The sequence below is a fragment of the Lemur catta genome, chromosome 16, assembly GCF_020740605.2.
Source record: "Lemur catta isolate mLemCat1 chromosome 16, mLemCat1.pri, whole genome shotgun sequence".
Classification (NCBI taxonomy): domain Eukaryota; kingdom Metazoa; phylum Chordata; class Mammalia; order Primates; family Lemuridae; genus Lemur; species Lemur catta.
Genome location: NC_059143.1, coordinates 41,617,639 through 41,636,335, shown reverse-complemented (window position 1 = coordinate 41,636,335; position 18,697 = coordinate 41,617,639). Strand labels below are relative to the sequence as shown.

Below are 18,697 nucleotides of genomic sequence, written 5' to 3'. Positions count from 1 at the left end.
TTCATCACGACAGGAAATGCTTCAATGCTATCCTCAATGCAAGTAATGTTCCACGCAAACCTTTTACTAAGTCTCACTTGAGTAATTATCCAAGCAATATTTCTCATTAACACTCATTTCTCAGCAAAGATTTTAATAGCTGATAGCTTTAGTAAGGTTCTGTATTAATAAGACTTCATTAAGTTTTCAAAATATATTACAGTACACTTACTGGAATAACATAAAAGTATTCTCATACATCATTAGAACTAAACAAGAAGTATCTAAATAAATCAGCAAAGCCCATTTGGGGAGAGCAGCAGTAGATCTAACACTGCTTTTTGGATTCTTTTTAATTCAAATAAAAGAGCACTACACTTCTGGAAGAGGTTTCATTGTGTTTTCTTGAGAAAGCTGAAATGATGTGTTTCTGTGCCTTCCATTAAAATTTTAAGACTGAGCTGATTATAATTTCAACATCCAAAAGATGGGCTGCATTTGAAATTCTGACACTGGTTTTCGAGGCAAGAGAGAGCTGAGTGTTGCCCGAGTCGCTGTGGTGCTCTGGCATGTGCAGGTCACACGAGGCAGCCTGGGAGTAGGTGAGAGCTCGTGGACTACAGAGATGTGCTGCAGCCCCACTGTGCGCAAAGCCACATGGACAGGCACACAGGTTGAAGTGTGCTTGGCAAAGCCCAGCGACGACAGCAGGAGCCTGCAGAGAGGGACTGCAAGATGAAAAGAGGTATCTCCAAAAGATATCTAATGCATGCGCTTGATCTCTAAGGTAAGAAAGAACGCTACCCACAACCCCATCAATGAGCTGGCCAGAAACTTGGATGGAAGCAGAAAAATATTCAAGGAAGGGATGAACATATCCAACTTGAAGATCTAGACAAGGGGAAAAAGAAAATTGACCACTTAGAAAATTTCCCTTAAAAAATTCTGAGAAATACTAGAAATAGTTTCAAATCTGGCTAACTTTTGGGGTATTCCTTTATATAACCAATTGTATTTACTTAGCAGAAAAAAAGTTGGATCAAAAAAAAAAAAAAGTGAGCTTTTGCCTGGACAAAACACAAGCTCTTTGCAAGCAGGGCCCCGTGACTTACTGATCTCTGAATCTCTAGAGTACAGGCTGGTACCTACCACTTGGGAGAGCAGTAAATATGGAATGAATCTCCAAGATGTCAAGAGAACAGGAAATAAAGGAAACTGTATCAAAGTACAGTTGGCACAATAGAGATCATTGTGTCAGACATGAGTGGGAAAAAATGATGAAGTCTTCAAATAACCATTGGTGCTAGAGTCCAGTTTTTGGACACCTAATGGACTCACCGTGGGGTTTTGGTAGTAGAAAACACCAGTTCTGTGTTTACCCACGAGGAAAAATGAAGACTGAGCGAGATCTCTGACAGAAAGAGTTTAGTATGAGCTAATTAAGATGCTGGAGATATATTCTGGAAGAAAGGATAATGAGAAAATAAACTAGAAAACTAAATTAGATAAAAGTAGAAAAAGTCTGTGACAGATTTTGACGTTGTCATGCTTTAATAGCACGCTGTTAATTAAGCAATTTATTGTATCCGTTTTACATTTTATTAGCTATTGATTTTTTTTAAGCCTATCATCAAGTTGTGCTGAAGGCTTGTTTAAACTTTTATTTTGTTTTAGCTTTCAAAGCAATAAACTGAATCTCATAAAACATACTTACACCTTAGGAAAATAGTAACAACAAAATTTTAAATTAACTTTTTTTGAGGGGGGTGGCAATATTTACTTTTTTTTTTTTATAATTATCAGGACTGAAACAGTAAGGTAATTAAACAGAAGATGGAATGAAGATTAAGCACTGAGGATGAAACAAGTTCTATTGCAAAAATTAGCTGCTCAAAATTAACATTTATTTTAATCAGAATTAAACACAGGCATTCTCATGAACTGTCAGCCAAACATACTCAGATTTTTAAAAATGTTTGCCTGAATAGTTTGGGAATTAAGAGCATTATGTGGGAAATTCAGAATGCAAACAAAAATGAGATAATTACAAAGGAGATGAGAAGTAAATACTAGGAAAATACCTATTGCCCTATGCCCTGTTAGAGTCGCAGACCCGAGGACCTTGCTGAATGGCTTGTGTGAATTACGGCCCGAGCAAGGCCTTCCTGCCAGACTCCTTCAGGGCAGGCCGCTCACAGGCCACACCCTTGCTTCCTGCTGACTCTGGGCACACACGGTCTCTGTCCTTAACCACCTGCTCCTGCCGACTGACCCTGGACACCGGCGCTTCCTCAAAATCCCTCGCATCTCAGCTTAGGCGTCACTTCCTCTGGAAAGCCTTCCCAAGCCCACGTTCTCAGTTCCCCCTGCGCTGCACGTACTGTAATTGCTTATTTATCTGTGTCTACTCCAGACGGAAAGCTCTGTGAGAGCTCATGCCCCCTTTCCCGATTGCTAATTGTACTCTCAGCACCCTGCATGCCAGGGCCTGGCTCACGATCAGCAATTAGTGAATCTTAATATTTGTTCGAAGAAGGGGGTGGCGGTGGTGGGAAGGAGGACTGGCAGGTAGGCTCGACGAGAAGCCTTACCTGCCACCTACTAAAAGTGTACCATGCGGTATACACGTCAAGACCCTGTAGCACCCACCCTTACCTGCCAGAAAGAAATGTGGCTGTCAGTGTTTGAGTAGGTGGCAAGATACCGTCCATCGGGAGCAAAGGCCACTGCAGTGATTGGTCCCTTGTGTCCGTGGATTGTCTAAAATAAAAATTGAGACATCATTAATGGTATGCATTCCAAAGAACTACTACAAGCACGCATGCAAATGCATTCAATGTGGAACAAGTCATGTCACGGATACTAGATGCTGTTACGTTCTTTGTTTATACAATTAGGTAAGAAAACTCAAAAAAGCAACCAAAGTTCTCTCGCTGAGGAACTCTCCAAGGGCTTCAATCTTGTTCTGAGGAGTCCACCTGTCTCCTAGTTGGGAGAACACCAGGAGCCCAAAGAAAAAGCATGTATTAATGGGCAAACCAATACGGTAATTCATTTATGTCCATTAGAGAGCAGAATTTTACAATTAATTAGAAAGGTAAGAAACTGATCACCAAAACTATCCAGGAACCTGGCTTATCTGAAACAAAAACCAATCAAAGCTGTATCACAAAATCTGTGCTCTGGAAGGAGTTAAAGACTATAATTTTAACTCCTTAATAATTACACATTTTTCATGTTTTATGCTTCATTTCTCCCCAATAACACTGTGTTTAAATGCATATAGCTGCAATTAGTAAATATACATACATACACGTGTTGGAGGTTTGGGCACACATATAAATCAAATATCATTAAAAACAAGTTAGCAGGAATAGTTTTGAACTTCTGCCAAATAGCTATCATTGATTTAACCATGAATAATAAAAAGGAGGTTGTATTTTAGACTAGGTCTTTGATAAAAGGTCCTTCCTAATAAAAAAATACATTCAAGTCTGATGATATTAATAATTACAGAAAACACTGGATACTAAGCAAGTTAGCATATTGTATTAATCTCCCCACACTCAACTATTAAAAACCATACCTCTGCTACATCAACCAGCATTCAGTCTAGCTCACAAGCCATAGGTCTGCCTCTTCCCTTTGTCTAGAAAGGAGTGGGAAATGTGTGCCTTCAACTAATGAAGTACCAGAAAGGTTTGTTTTCAGCTGTCATTTTTGATGGAGAATTTTGAGACTTGAGTCTCAGTGAGAGCAACAGGCTCCTTGCGTGATTCAGCCCATACATACTGTAAATTTCAGTAAGACCTTTAATAATTCATTTCTGAATGACTAAAATGAGGAAGAGGAGAAAGAAAATGGGTAGGGGACACAGCACATTCCTCAGTGTCATTTGCATTCTTTTCTTTCCTGTCATTAGATTTTCAAGGCACTGTGGGATCCAAAATAACACCTGTTCCCCAACACTCAAAGAAAAAATGCCATATTGATAATATAGCACCAGGCTTTGGGCAGGCAAAGAGTGCTGATTTGAGTCAGACTGTCTGGGTTTGCTTTTGGGCTCCACTATTTACTAACTGTGGAACCCAGGGCCAAATTATGTAAGGTACTTAACACCTGAGCACCGATGTTTATATAGTAGGGATGATGATGATGATAATGACAATATCTAAATCACAGAGCTTTGTGAAGATTAAATGAGATAATACGTACTCTGCACAATGCATGGCACATAAGAATTCAATACTATTAATATTTTAGTATTAAAATACTATTGGCTGGCTTAGAGATGAGCAAATGTAAATAATCACATAACTCAATTATTTGACTGCATCATTTAATGAACACCCTCCCCAAATGCCCCGACCATATAGTCCAGATTCAGCATCACTTAGCATACCAGCTTGCCTAGAAACACAGACTTCAGACTGGCATTTTATTAAACAGATATGGTAACTACCATGGTGCTTGCTGAATAATTATTGCAAGAAACCAGCTTAACATCAACTATATAAGAATGAAAATTATTCAGGCAGGAAAAAATAAGCCTCAATCAATTAAGTGGGAAAAACTGGCCATTTCCACTTACTAGGTCAGTTTAATGAGCTCATTGGGAAAGCATTTTTAATTGTTTTTTAAAACCAAGATTCAGTTCTGCTAAAAGTATGAAATTCTCTTGGGCCAATCTGAGGCTACTTTATGGTCAAGATAGTTGATTAGGAAGGCCTTGACATATAACATAGGATGCAAACTAAAGACGCTTAAACTGAAACCAGATTATAGGTATGTTTGGTTTGGCCTGCAAAAATGTTAAAAAAAAATTTTTTTTTTGAGCCCATATTTCTACTTCCTCAGATATTGTGTAAAATCAAGATTTCTAGCCTCTCCTGAAAAACTGGGCCTTTGTTCACATGTGGCAACGTCGGCCAGGGCTGAGTAGAGGTGGCCACTTCAGCCTGGGCGTTGGCTCTTCACTCCACCAATCCAGTCCTGACACAAAAGAAGACCTGTGGACCAGGCTGCCTGGCTCACTTAGGTCCTGCCTGGGACCCCTTAATGTAACCCTTCCAATATAAATATTTGATGGAAAATAATTTTTCCCATGCTCTGGGATCCTATCAGCCATCTAAAACTGTGAGTAGACTAGAAGTTCTTCTAAGAAAAACTGGCCCTTCTTGAAAGCCCCCCAAAACCCAACTCTGCAGAGGTGGATTGATCCTCCTGGAGATTGGGCCCCCAAATTTCAAAACAAAATGTCAAGCCTGCCTCCTTCTGATTAGCATCCTTCCTTAATCAGTAGCCAGCAGGTACTTCAGACAATTAGAGAATGCAACAGCGAGTTGCACCAGCAGGTCCAAAGGATGTCACAATGGACATGTTAATGCCTCTTTCTTTGAGGTGAGGCAAATTAGCCCTGTTGTGAAAGCAGGAACCCAGACACACTGGGAACACACTTCTTTAGAGCAGTCTTCTCTAAATATTTCATATTATGTCTTCATCTTTTACAGAGGGATGGTATTTAAAACAGCCACTTGAAGAATACTTCTACGTTATTTGAAGACACAATTATGTTATCTAGTGTCTCTAATAGAAGTTCCTGTGAAATAGGTTCATCCTGGAATTTTCTGCCAGGAAAATGTTTCTCTTTCTAGATAAAATTAGTTGCTTTCTTTTTATTATGTAACAATAACTACATAATCTAACATGTGCTTGCTGTACTGCCAAGAAACTCAGAACTAAATTTATGCTCATTCTATGTGTCTTGTAATAAATACTTCCTACTCAGTTCACTAATCACTGTTCTGTTTTCATTTGCTGCTGCTGTTTAGATCCTGTCACACACTGAGTTCAATTTTGTTACTTTCTTTAAAGTCTTTTTTGGACAACAGGGGACGCCACTTTGGATCAGAACATGAACACACACACCACACACACACACACACACACACACACACACACACAGTACAGTACTGCCAGGTGCCCCACAGAGCTGCCCTTTAAAATAACCTAAGGAAAAACCACAGAGCACTGACTGCAGCTCGTAGACAGACAGACCTGCTGTCTTACAAGAAAGCAAGCACCACTCATGGCAGTGCAGGGAAGCTCGCTATTTTAAATGGTTTGGTACATCTGGTGAGTTCATTACAACCTCAGCCTGAGAGGTGCTTCAGCCCTCGCTGTAATGGAAACGTTGCCATTGTCTTTTGCTCGGACTCTGAACTGGTAAGATCTGTGCAGGCACCACCTGATCTGACTCTAACGTCTACTCAGGCCTTAGAGATGCAGCTGTGGGATCCCATCCAACTCGTTCAGTGCTTTGCGACAGGGCGGGCCCTCTGGTCTGCAACGCTAGACCCTAAAGAACACTTTCTAAAACAACAGGTTTCAACATAAAAAGAGGTTTGGTCGACTTTTTATGTGTGAATGAGTATCATGCCTTGTTATATTTTTAGTCAAAGAAATTGCTATCTTGAAAAGAGAGAAATGTAAAGAAGTTAGTCTAATTCAACTAGTTCTATGAACAATTAAAAAAAAAAAATCAAGCAATTATCCCTGGCAGAGGACAGAGTGTTGAACTGTTAAACACCTGTACCCCTTTTTCTTATGAAAGAAAAGGAACTAGAGGCGTGATTAAAAATGAGCAATACTTACACTTACCCAACAGTTTTTAACAGACACTTTTAATGTGCTCTGCAAAGAAATATAAGTAACCTCGTTGTATCAGAATGAAATGGAGATTAGATTCTCTAAAGTGATTAGGTCAGTGTCAACAGATGCCTATAATCCTAGCGCTCTGGGAGGCCCGGGGAGGAGGATCGCTTGAGAACAGGAGCTTGAAACCAGCCTGAGCAAGAGCGAGACCTTGTCTCTACAAAAAATAGAAAAACTAGCCAGGCGTGGTGGTGGGAGCCTGTAGTCCCAGCTACTCAGGAGGCTGAGGCAGGAGAATTGCTCAAGCCCAGGAGTTTGAGGTTACAGTGAGCTATGATGATGCCACTGCACTCTAGCTGGGGTGACAGAGCGAAACACTGTCTCAAAACAAACAACACAACCCATGACTATCTAGAATATTTCTTTAAAATTGCTCTTTACATGGTCTGTGTCTTCCTAGAGTTCTTAACATTCAACTTCCAAATGACAGGTTTGAGGCTTGAAACCAAAGAGTAGGACTCTATTACACCCACTTTAGAGGCTGAACAAAATCAAAGGGAACATTTTATGTTTATTTGCAGGTCTCATCATTTTTTTTAAAGGGGAAGGGGAAGCCTACTCAGACAAAACATTTTCTTACTTTTAATGTAAATCACGAAGAAAAGATTCCCAAAAGTAGGTAAAATTTTGCTATCATAAATACCATCGATTCATAAGGTACTAATCCATGTATCTTGCAGAATACTTACTAAAATAAAATGAAAGAATGGGGACGGAACCTTGAAGCCCTAAGGTCATCAGGGGCCGAGGGGGAAGGGGCCGCCTGGGTGTGCGCTTCCCCGGAAGCAGCATGGCTGACTTCAGATGAAGTTAGGCAGTTGCAATTTGAGGGGTGCCTGAAAGGTCTGCTGAGCTGAAAATATATCCGCAGTTGGCGGCACATGGCCTCCGAAATCTCTAAACACACAAATATGCCTTCATCTGAGGCATTTTTGCCTAGAATTTACTCTGGCAGAGAGCAAACAGGGGAAGCTTGTTTCCGTGACGTACAAGCAGGGCACATGCCTTGAGCTTAGGGTGAGCCTGAATGAAGTGTCGGTTTGTGTACGGAGGCAAGAAATAGGCTGGGAACAGGCTAGATATTTCGAGAAATGAGTGCCTAGGAGGTGAGGATGGAGCCCTGAAAAGAAAAGGAGAGGCAATACCAAACAGCCACAAATACCTGCATTTTCCCAATGCTGCTCTCACTTTAATGATAACCAAAAACTTGAAGTGAGGTTCAGGGTGTGCTTTTATCTCTGTTATTTAAAGCACTAGTCACACATTTGGGATCTCTTACATATTAATAGCAGCCAAAGTCAGAAAAGGGCAGACGAGGAGGGTGGACCAGGGTCTGATTTGCAAGCCCTTCTGACATCCCAATGCAGGAGGCCACAGATTTCATGGCTGGCTGGCAGGGAGGTAACTGCTCAGGGCAGAGAGAAAACAAAGACATCTTTCTGACTGACAGTTTTGTTCATCAGGCAAGGGAAAGGCTCATCAAAAAAGAGCCATTTCAAAAGAGTTCAAAAGTTAAGAATTAATTACATTCAAGAAAAAGAAAAAAATCCCCCTTTCTCCAAGCAACCAATTTGTGAAAATTTTATTAGATATTTAAGGTTCATCTCCTCAAGGAAACAAATTATAGATTCAACAAATAATTTAGGCAGATAATAACACCATTAAAAAACAGATAATCTCATCTATGGCCGATTAGAAGGCTCAAGTCCAATTTAATTATCACTATGAACTAAGCCTTCTCAAGCCTTTTTGTGCATAGGCTCTTAGGAGCCCACGATGTTGCCAAGAACACTGAAAGGTCAACCATTCTTTTCTGTATGTGGACAGTGCTGCCTTGACAGATGAGAATCTATTCTGTTTTCAAATATCTCTAGAGAAGATTCCAAAATCTCCCTTGAGGACCCTTTTCAGTGTTTACCAATGTATGCTGTTAGGAAATTTTTCTTTATATCAAATCTAAATCCAAAATGCAGTGGTTTTAAGCCTGCTTCCTCTCGTCCTAACCTCAGCAGAGATGGAGAACAGCTGGTCACCAATCTGCAGAGTCTACTCAATACCAGGGGTCCTCACAGAACCCCTAGACTCCCAACCCCAGGTGGCGTGGACATGGCTTCCACATACAGGGGAAGGTTAGATTGGTCCAACCTCCCTTCCCATCCTGGTGCTGCCCTGGTCCACAGCAATCCCTCTGCCCTGCCATCCCTGTGAGGGTGGCTGGGATGCCAGTCAGCACTGCCGGGCACAGAGGAAGCCCAGTCTCCCAGGGGAGCTCGCACACCCAAGCAGTCCTCCTCCTGGCCCACGGCAACAGTGCAGATGGAGAAAAACTCTTTTCCTTGACCCATCTCCAGGAGTTTAAACCTCTTAAAACAGAGCTGCCCTGACCGTCTCCACTGGCTGGGAAGGAGGAAGATGCCCGTGTTGCTCTCCCAGCCCCGCAGGCCAGAGGAAGATGATGGCCCACCTCTCCCATCAGCACCTCCCTCCCTGGTCCCCAGTGCCAGAATGTTCCCCCCCCATTAGCTTGTCTGTGCCCCAAAGAGGCGATACCTACCTGTAAGCACCATACATAAGCACTTCTTCAGGAAAGGATAATTATAACATTAGGACTCTGGTTCTGTCTCACTTGGGACACAAAATACAGAAGCTAAAAATATTGACCAAAATGAAAGCACATGGTAAACGTAATCCTAAAACTCTCCAGTACTGAAGAGAGTCCAGCTTTTCTTATTGGCTGTACTATCTCCTAAAGTCTAAGCACATAAGTCTAGATGCTGCCCTTTGGCGGTTCTACAATGATTTCAAACAGAGATTTGAGGGTTGAAAATGGGTTGTTTATCTCTATAATTTCTTTTCTTGATGGAGGGCTGAGGCGATGCTTTTTATTCACATTATGCCAACTCTGTGTTACACAGTTAACCTGTTATGGCATTTTCCAATCTAAGGTATTGGAATTATTCAATGAATTGAGTTATTTTCTATCACCATCTAATTGAAAAGAATATACATTCAGGGGAAAAAACAAGTAGATTTGGTATCATTTTAACATCTTAATGGAAAATAGATTTAAGGATAAATATAATAAAGTGAGCTATCTTAAGTTTTATTATAAGATATAATGCCTCAAGTAAACAGACTCTTTTTATTCCTTAAAAATAGCTGCAGCATTTATTGCCCATTTTCGGTCACTAAAAGTTACTTATATCTCATTTGGGGATAAACTAACTGACATTGATGAATTAAAGGAGCTTTTCAATATCCACATATGGATAATTCTTATCACACAAGCGAATAGTTTTTGATATTTTTTCTGTAGGAGGTTACATGTCCACACGCACGTGCACACACCTATACATGCACAACACCCTTCCCTAGGAAGAGTGAGAATCAGGGTAAATGCTCAACACAATTTTACCATTGTCATTTTGTCATAAATAATTTCAGATTTTTTATAATACTGAGGCTTATATTTTCACTAAGATTGACTATAAATTATCAAAATTAATATTTATTAATGAAAGGAAGGTCTATGAGTGAATGAATAGAGAATAAACACTTAAGTCAATAGTTTACCAAACTTAAACTATGTAGTCATCATAACAGTAACCTCTGCAAAAAATATGTACTTGTTTTAGGAGTATTTTCCTTTCTATTCAACTGAGAAACTCAGATTCAAAGAAATAATTTTCTACTAATTAGACATTAATGTCTAATCCCTTCCTCCTCCTTTTCTTGCTACAGAGAATCAGGAGCTGAACCCTGCTCCCTCCTCACATACCTTTTTCTGCTTTAGTATACCAAATATTTTCAGGATGAAGAAACTATAAAATATCCAATAACTGATATGTCCTTTCTTTGCATGTTGAAATGATCAATTTTATAGAATCAAACTTTGAAAGTTAGCTTTGCCCAAATCCCAAACATCATAACTTCCCTGGTGACACAAAATTGTCTCATGTAGACTTTACTAAAGCTTGAGAATTTATATTTTCCAAAAACACATCTCAAAAGTATTTAACATTTTCACCATTCCAAAAAGAGAAATGACTTGTTAAAAGAAAATTAAGGCATCACATAAAATTCTAAAATTTATACATATATTAACCAACATTACCATATCTTTTGACCCATGTTATATTTTGAATAATGATAGAATATATCCACTAATACACAATATAGATTTAGAAATTTTACATTTTTATGTATAGTTTATTATGCCTTTTCAACTTATTAAAACAGAAAACCAGATTAGTCTGGAACATAAGCTAATTAATGCTGTTCTGTATCACAAAGTCCATTTCTTATGTTAAGAAATGCCAAGTTAGAAAAATATTAAATTACCCTCCTAGCTTTGATACAACATCTGAAAGTTTTCTTAATATTAAAATAATAATATTCATAAGCAATGCAATGATATATGTAGTTTTCCCCCCACATATCAATTGCATTTGCAAATATTCCAGAGCAATTACTGTGCCAAAGTAACACTGATACTACTTGTCAGTCTCTTGACTTATTCTCAGACGATCCCACGTTTACCTAGTGGATTAAAATTTGTCTTTGCTGGTTTTATGAATGGGCAAAATTTTCTGATTTGCTTATTTGCAAAATAAGAATAAGATCTGTCATGCCTACCTCATGGGATTAAATATTTTTAGGACAAATGTAGTTAAAAGTATTTATTGAAAGTTTATGTTCTAGGCCCAGTGCTAGATATCAGAGTACAGAGATGAGATGTGACCTCTGCCGGTGACTCTAGGAGGGGAGACAGTCACCAGTAAGCAACTATTGCATGGTGTCAAAAATGGCATAATAGCAATGTGGAAGGTGTCATGGAAACACAGGAGAAGAGACAGTAATTTCTGTCCAGGGGTAGGAGATATCGGAACAAGGTACAGAGAAAATGGTATTTGAGCTGAGCTTTAAAGGATGAACAGAAGTTGGTCAGAAGGACGAGAGATGAGTCTAAGCCAATGTGCAGATGTGAGAGAGGTCCAAGGAAACAGCCAGCACTCCTGTGTCACTCTGCCTAGGGAAGTGCCAGGCGGTGGGGGAGGTAGAGAGACAGGCTTGGAAACGAGGCAAAAGGGCAGCCACGGCCAGGCTATAAACTGCCTTTTCTGTGGTGCTAGAAATCTGGACTTAGTTCATAGTCTATAGGGTGTTTCCTCAAGTTTTTAAATAAGATGATGGTCAGATCAGACTAGTTTTCAGAAAATTCTGGCAGAGGGTAGAGGAGAGAGAAACTAGAGAAAAAGAAGGACTGCTTGGGAAGCAGATGTAGCAGATAAATTGGGAGTTGGATGAGGAAGTAGGCATGGGTGAGACAGAGGGCACACTGGGCAGATGCTGTTAGAAATATGTCAGTAAGAAAGATGAATTTGGAGCTCAGGTTTATGGAAAGACAGATTTAGGAGTTATTGGCACATATCGACGTTGAAGCCATGAACCCTGCACTCAGCACTGTTCCTGGTACACAGCAGTCTTTCCAGGAATCTTTGTTGAAGGGACAAATGTAAGTGGTTGAGAGAATCCACCAAGAGCAGGCAGAGTGAAAAGACCAAAACGACGGGAATAAAATGACAGGGGACTCCTTTGTAACAATATAAGGCGCAGGCAGAAAAGAAAGAGCTGGGTCTATTTTACAAATTGTAGACTTGAAATCTTGGTTTTTAGCTAATATTTTTATTTTTAAGTTTCATCAGTTATATAAAAATTATGATATTTCAGAAAGGCCATTATATTAACATAATTAAGACTTCTGCAAGTATGATTATAAAAAAGATATACTATTAAAAGTTAGGAAAGAACAAAAAGGAATTAAAATGGAATTTGTATATATTTCTGTATATGTATGACTGTATACAGATATTTCTTTGGTTGCTCACTTCGATATGCAGATTCTTCTCCAAAATAAAAGGAAAGATATTTTAACCCAATTAATGACTTACAATCACCAATTTTGTTCTGATACATATTTTAATGATACACTGTATTCATGAACTAGAATCAATGCAACATACACTTGATACTTTACTACTAATTATAGCTAGCTATACACTTTATATTGAAACAAGCATTCCCTATAGTTTGGGCAAAGAGAATTCACTTGATTATAAAGGAAAGTGAATTAAATATCCTACCACTGAGATTAAATTCTAGAGGAATATCTATTTAATGTTCTTAAAGTGGGAGATAATGCTAGCTTAAACCTTTGTATCTTTAATGCAATCATATTGTCTAATGATAAGCAAAACTAAAAGGCAAATTCATTATAAAATTCAATATTTGGACCACCAAACTCTTTAGCACTTAATAAGCAATTAATATTTGTCAATGAAATATGTTTTGGTAACACAAAGTGAAAATCAATAACACTAGCCCACTTGTTGCACTCTCTACCAAGGACAAGCTATCCAAATAACTACAATCCTTAAGGGAAACAAACTGTTTTGATATTTTAACTTATGTTCTTCCCAAGGAGATATGAATCCTGTGCAGTTTGTGTGTTTGTTTATAACTCAGAATGTACTTTAATAATCTGCTTATAATTACTATCACATATGAAACGCACAGACGTGTGACTTAAAATAACATTCTATGCTTTCCTACAGATGCTATTGAAGGCATACTTTAATACTATGCATACTAATTTTATTCACTTTTGAGACAAAGCATGTAAAATTCAACAAAAAGCTTTCCATTTAATGTAACATTTTCCTTTATGTGTAAGGGTATGAAAAGCAGTTTGGACACGTTTCTGATGATTTAAGCATTCATATATACAAATTTTATATCAGCAAAAATGATTTTTAGCAGAAGCATAATTTTTGTTTAGATTTTTTTTCTTTGGAAAATACAGGGAAAACACACGCAAAAAGGAATCTAAATATTGCCTCTAATCTTACCATTCTTTTTGAAGTATCTATAATAAAACTGGAAACCCTATCTACCTACACTGACTCATCAAATCCCATCCCGAAAAACCACCATGAATCACTGCCTTATATCTTTCTAGACTTTCCATTAGTTTGGCTTTGAAATCATAAAGTTTATCAGTTTTTCCTGATAGAAACAATTTCATATTCCTCTGCACTATTTTATTACATGGTAATACATAACATTAAATGGTAAGTACATGTTCCCCAAAACTTAAAAAAAATTATTTAACAAAGAAACATTTAACGCATATCTAATTGCTTTTATAGCTTGGAAATAAGAGACATCATTTTTTTAAAAACAATAAAAGGCAGGTGCTCTTTTAAAGGAGGGATTTCTTTCAAAAAGAAATATGACGGCTGAAGAAACATATTTTGTAATATTCTAAGTGTTACGGTAAACATTAACACTTGACGGTCAGTTGACATTAGTGTTTAGATACAGCATTTGTACATTAAGATGTCTGACATGGTGTTAAAAAATACTTGCACTTACAGATTTATAATTTATGATTGTTCAGGTGTCAGACTTTATGTCTGCTTGAAAAAATGGTAAACTAGGAAGCAAATCAACCAGTAAACCTAAGAGTACTTAAACCCACTGCAGGCCTTCAACTCAAGGTTTGAGTACAAGTTAATATGGAACAGCGAATACCATTTCTGGATCCCATCTTTGGAAAGTTTAGAATCTAGTCAGAATGCTGGCTCATATTTCCTGTTCCAGATATGGAAAAGGCAGAACTCAAACTTAGAATCCTATTTCCACTGGCTCATGAAAAGGCAAATTCTGCATGTAAGGTTAAAAAAGAGTGAGGATTGTAAGAATTTTTCTTTTTTGTTTTTAGTAATTAACTTTAAATATAAGAAATCCATCTATTTGTAGTTCTGTGTGTGTGTGTGTGTGTGTGTGTGTGTGTGTGTGTACACATATATATTTCTGGGGGTGGCCGGGGGGACAAGGTCTTGTTCTGTCAGGCGGGAGTGCAGTGGCCTGATCCTGGCTCCCTGTAACTTTGAACTTCTGGGCTCAAGCGATCGTCCCATCTCAGCCTCCAAGAGCGCTGGGATTACAGGCATGAGCCACTGTGTCCAGCCAATTTTGCATATTTGCTGTATCACTCCATGCTATTGCATATATAATTTGGTAATTTTTTTTTTATCATCACACACTAGTGACATTTTTACATTCAGGATATTATGGTGTTTCCATATAGGCAGTCACCAAGTAAGAAGTCCTAAAGTTTGTTTGGAATTCAGTTGTTTGGAGCTCTGAATATATTTATCCATAGAAATAATGCAACAAAGAAATTTCTGGGCCGGCTTCCACAAGCCTATAGAATTCTTAATGTTTCAGAATTTATAGTGCCAATTCAATCTTCTAAGCACTATTTATAACAGTTTCTATAGGGAAAAGCACTTCAAGTTCTAAGTCAGACACTAGGAACCTAATTACCTACTATAGACACTAGAAACGTATAACTTCTAACATCTCTGGATATATTAGGAGGCATGTATGTGTGGTACTCGGCCAGGGGAATACATGTGGGATGTCAGAGCAAAGTATAAGAATACTTATCTGGAGCCCCTAGACATTGGATTCACCCAGAGATCTAAGTTAAAATCAGAGAGATACCCATTCACTTCCCCCTATACACATACCCTCAGGAAAGAATGAAATGAAAGGATTACTGTAAAGGCCAGGTGGGAAATCTTAAGAAATTTTCTGGGTTGAATAATTCCATGCAGTAGTGTATGTGTGCATGTGTGTGTGTGTTGGGGGCAAAGTGGGGGATACCAAGTTGGAAAGAGTATTCCATGTGGAGGGTCTGATACAACCAAAGGCCCAGAGGAAAGAGAGTATAGCTTGTTGGAAAAACTAAAAACCTCCAGAATGGCCAATATTTATGGTGCAAGCGACTAAGTAGAGAGAGAGAGAAGGGTGGATGGCAAATTAGGCTGAAGATAGACCATTTTAAAGGACCTTGTGATTTTCAGTAAATAGGTACTAACTATGAGCACATAATGTGAGAAGGATTCTTAAACCCGACAATCATAATATTAAAAAAAATTCCTGAAAGATATTGTGTGATCCAGACCATCACGTTTTCCATAAAATTTTTAACTTTTAAAATAGTTATTTAATATTAGATTAATCCCTAAACATTTTGCCATTTATGGAGATTAAAAAACTGTGTAACCTCATGGTCCTGGCCATTTTATGTTTAGGTAAGTGTGGTTGAGTTTTGAATATAAATGGTGAATAACTAGATCATTCTCTTTGAATAATTACAGGGTAATTATTAAAGAGTTAACTAGCAAAAAAGTTAGTGAGTGAAAACACTTTCTTTGGATTGAGGCAGATCTAAAAGCAAAATGTTCTTTTCTGTGTTTTTAGTGTAAATTCTATTTCAAACCTATAGCAGAAGTCTTCAACTGAAAATAGTTTTGTTTTGAAATGCTTAGGTTATAAAAGTTCTTTATAAATTTTAAACGTTGAAGAACCGCACAACACAGAAGGGTTAATTACTCAAGTTTGTCCACGTTCAAGTTTGGCTTCTGTGAACACTATAATAAATCTACACAAATACACCTCACAAATGTCTAATAAATTTATATTTTCTTTGATTTCTCATCAATTTTCAATAGCAAGATAAAATTGTAGTAAAAATATAAAGATGTTAAATTTACATAAATGATGTATAAAATTAATGATTGATTTTTTTTAAGTAAGGCATCTTTGCACTGATTATTAGAACTGTTTAGAATGTGAACTGCATGACTTTTGATGGTTGCACACTCAAGGACAACAGTGAATGACCTTGAACAGCAGTGTATAAAAATACATTTATCACTGAAATGGCATGCTGGCTGCCAGTCAATATATGCCTCTCATTTGTTAGGAGGTTCTCCTGCTGTGATTCCCTCATTACAATTTGCTTTTACTTCCTGGGCAAATGACAACTAGAAAATGAGGCAGTTTCTTTCTTGACCAAACTTAATCCAGAAAAAATGAGATGACAGCTGCAGCCATTCAAGTGTTACAGAACATTTTACACATGTTTGTAAAACGCATGATTATATATTCTAAAATATTATATCACTAAATGTGACAGCCAACAAGTTACCTCACTTCCTTAGTCTATTTCGTTTGTGGGAAGAAATGTTTCAGAAACATATAATACTTTTTGCTTATAAGATGACTTATATCCTATTCAATATATTTTTCTTATTAAATAACTTCTAGTGTAGGATTATAGATAAACACTCAATTCAGAGACACTGTAAAACATGTTCTTGGATATTTTCTAAAAATGTATATAGCTAAAGTCTGACTATAGAAATAACTAATTCCTGTTTTACTTTTTTATGATAATTAATCACTCTCAATGCACTGTTTACATTTTTTCTAGGATACAAAAATAGGTACATTCACTTAATTTACCTGTACTATATATATGTTCATATCAATAAAGAAAACTATGATAAAATCACATATAGGTTTAAATTGTGTTAATTAATTTTTTGTATAAGAATTTTCTGACACAATGATTTCGAGTCCTGATTGAGGACAACTCAAGGCATAGTATATTCTTAAGAGCAACGATATTATCACAAAATGTTGAAAACCAAGATAACTTTTCTTTTTAATTAAAAAAAATATAGATACTAGAAAGCACCTTAAGAGGGGAAAGACAAAGGGAATGAAAACCTGAACCAACAATAATAAGGTATGGAAAGAAACTCCCAAAGTAATGACTGTTCCAATCATTGTTATTTTGTTTTTATTTAATGTGGCTAAAGAATTTCTATGCCAGTGTAGATGGGCACATTTTCCTAGTTAAGGTTCATATTTGGAATTCTGTACCTAGAAGTTTAATGTCAGCTATTAGTAAGGAAGCAGATTGAAATATAGGTTAGGGGGATGAACATAAACATGATACTAAATCAAATAAGCCAGGTACAAAAATTACATATTGTATGATTCCATTTATATAAAATTCTCAATCAGATAAAACCATAGTGCCAGAAAGATCAGTGATTGCCAGGGGGAGAGGAGTGACTGCAAAGGGGCAGAAGGACACTGTTTGGGGTGATGGGTATGTTCTTACCCTGATTGTGGTGGTGGTGCACAACTGTAAACATTTGCTATCACTCACCAAACTGCACTTACTATGAGTGGATTTATTATATGCACATTATACCTTATTAAAGCAGTTACAAATACATATGCATAGAAAAATAGATATATTAAGAAAGACTGAGCTTTTGTGGCTCCTGCCTGGAAGCACACTGAGAAATGGACATGCAAAAGGCTAACTCCTGAGAGCAGAGGCTAAGGCTGTTCCCTGGAATGCATTTTCGAGTTTTTCATCAGGTCTCAGTGGAAAGCGCTCCCGCAATTTCCCTTGGGGAACCTTAACCACAACCTACCACTTCTCAGTGAGGATACCTTTCCTGTAAATCTGCTAGAAGTGTTCTCTTCCTTGAATTCTTGTTCATTACTCTCTAGTAGATTTGTGTATGCCACAAGCAACATTTCTTCCTTTTTAATATAAGCTATACATTTTTGCTAAATTTATAATACTGACTATTGATTCAGGATTGCCTGTCCAAATCATTCTTAACCTTTTTAGTTTTGAGCCCTAAACCTACACTTACATCTCTTATTGTCCACTAATATTTATATTCAATTCACAAGGTAAAGGATTTAGAAAAATATTTTTAAAATTCTAGAATCTGCAAATACAAACTTCTACACACTAAAGATTCTATGCCAGAAATTTATTAAGATCTATATTTAACAAACAGCACAATGCTGGAACTTACAGACTAGCTTTTACATGAAGAAAACTTTCATTTTCCAGAAGAACAATCAAGCTATAAGGAAACAATTCAATCACACACTTCACGTGTGAGCCACTGTACAGTTCTAAAAGGGCTTTTCTTTTCTCTGCAGGTTTGTGAGTATAGAGTGATATAATCAAGTAGCTGCTGTTTGAGCTTACCAATTTTCAATAAGTTACTTCTCTTCCAAAAAATAAGATTACAAAGCCACTAAAAACCAA

General features: G+C 37.5%; 1 protein-coding gene across 3 annotated transcripts in view; it reads right to left on the bottom strand.

The window, feature by feature from the left end:
* WDR7 (WD repeat domain 7) overlaps positions 1-18,697 on the bottom strand; it is a 277,915-nt gene that overhangs the window by 6,330 nt on the left and 252,888 nt on the right. For all 3 annotated transcript variants that reach the window (XM_045527974.1, XM_045527973.1, XM_045527977.1), the window contains one exon: positions 2,635-2,739. In XM_045527974.1, the coding sequence (XP_045383930.1) occupies positions 2,635-2,739 (105 nt within the window). The remainder of the gene's footprint in view (positions 1-2,634; positions 2,740-18,697) is intronic.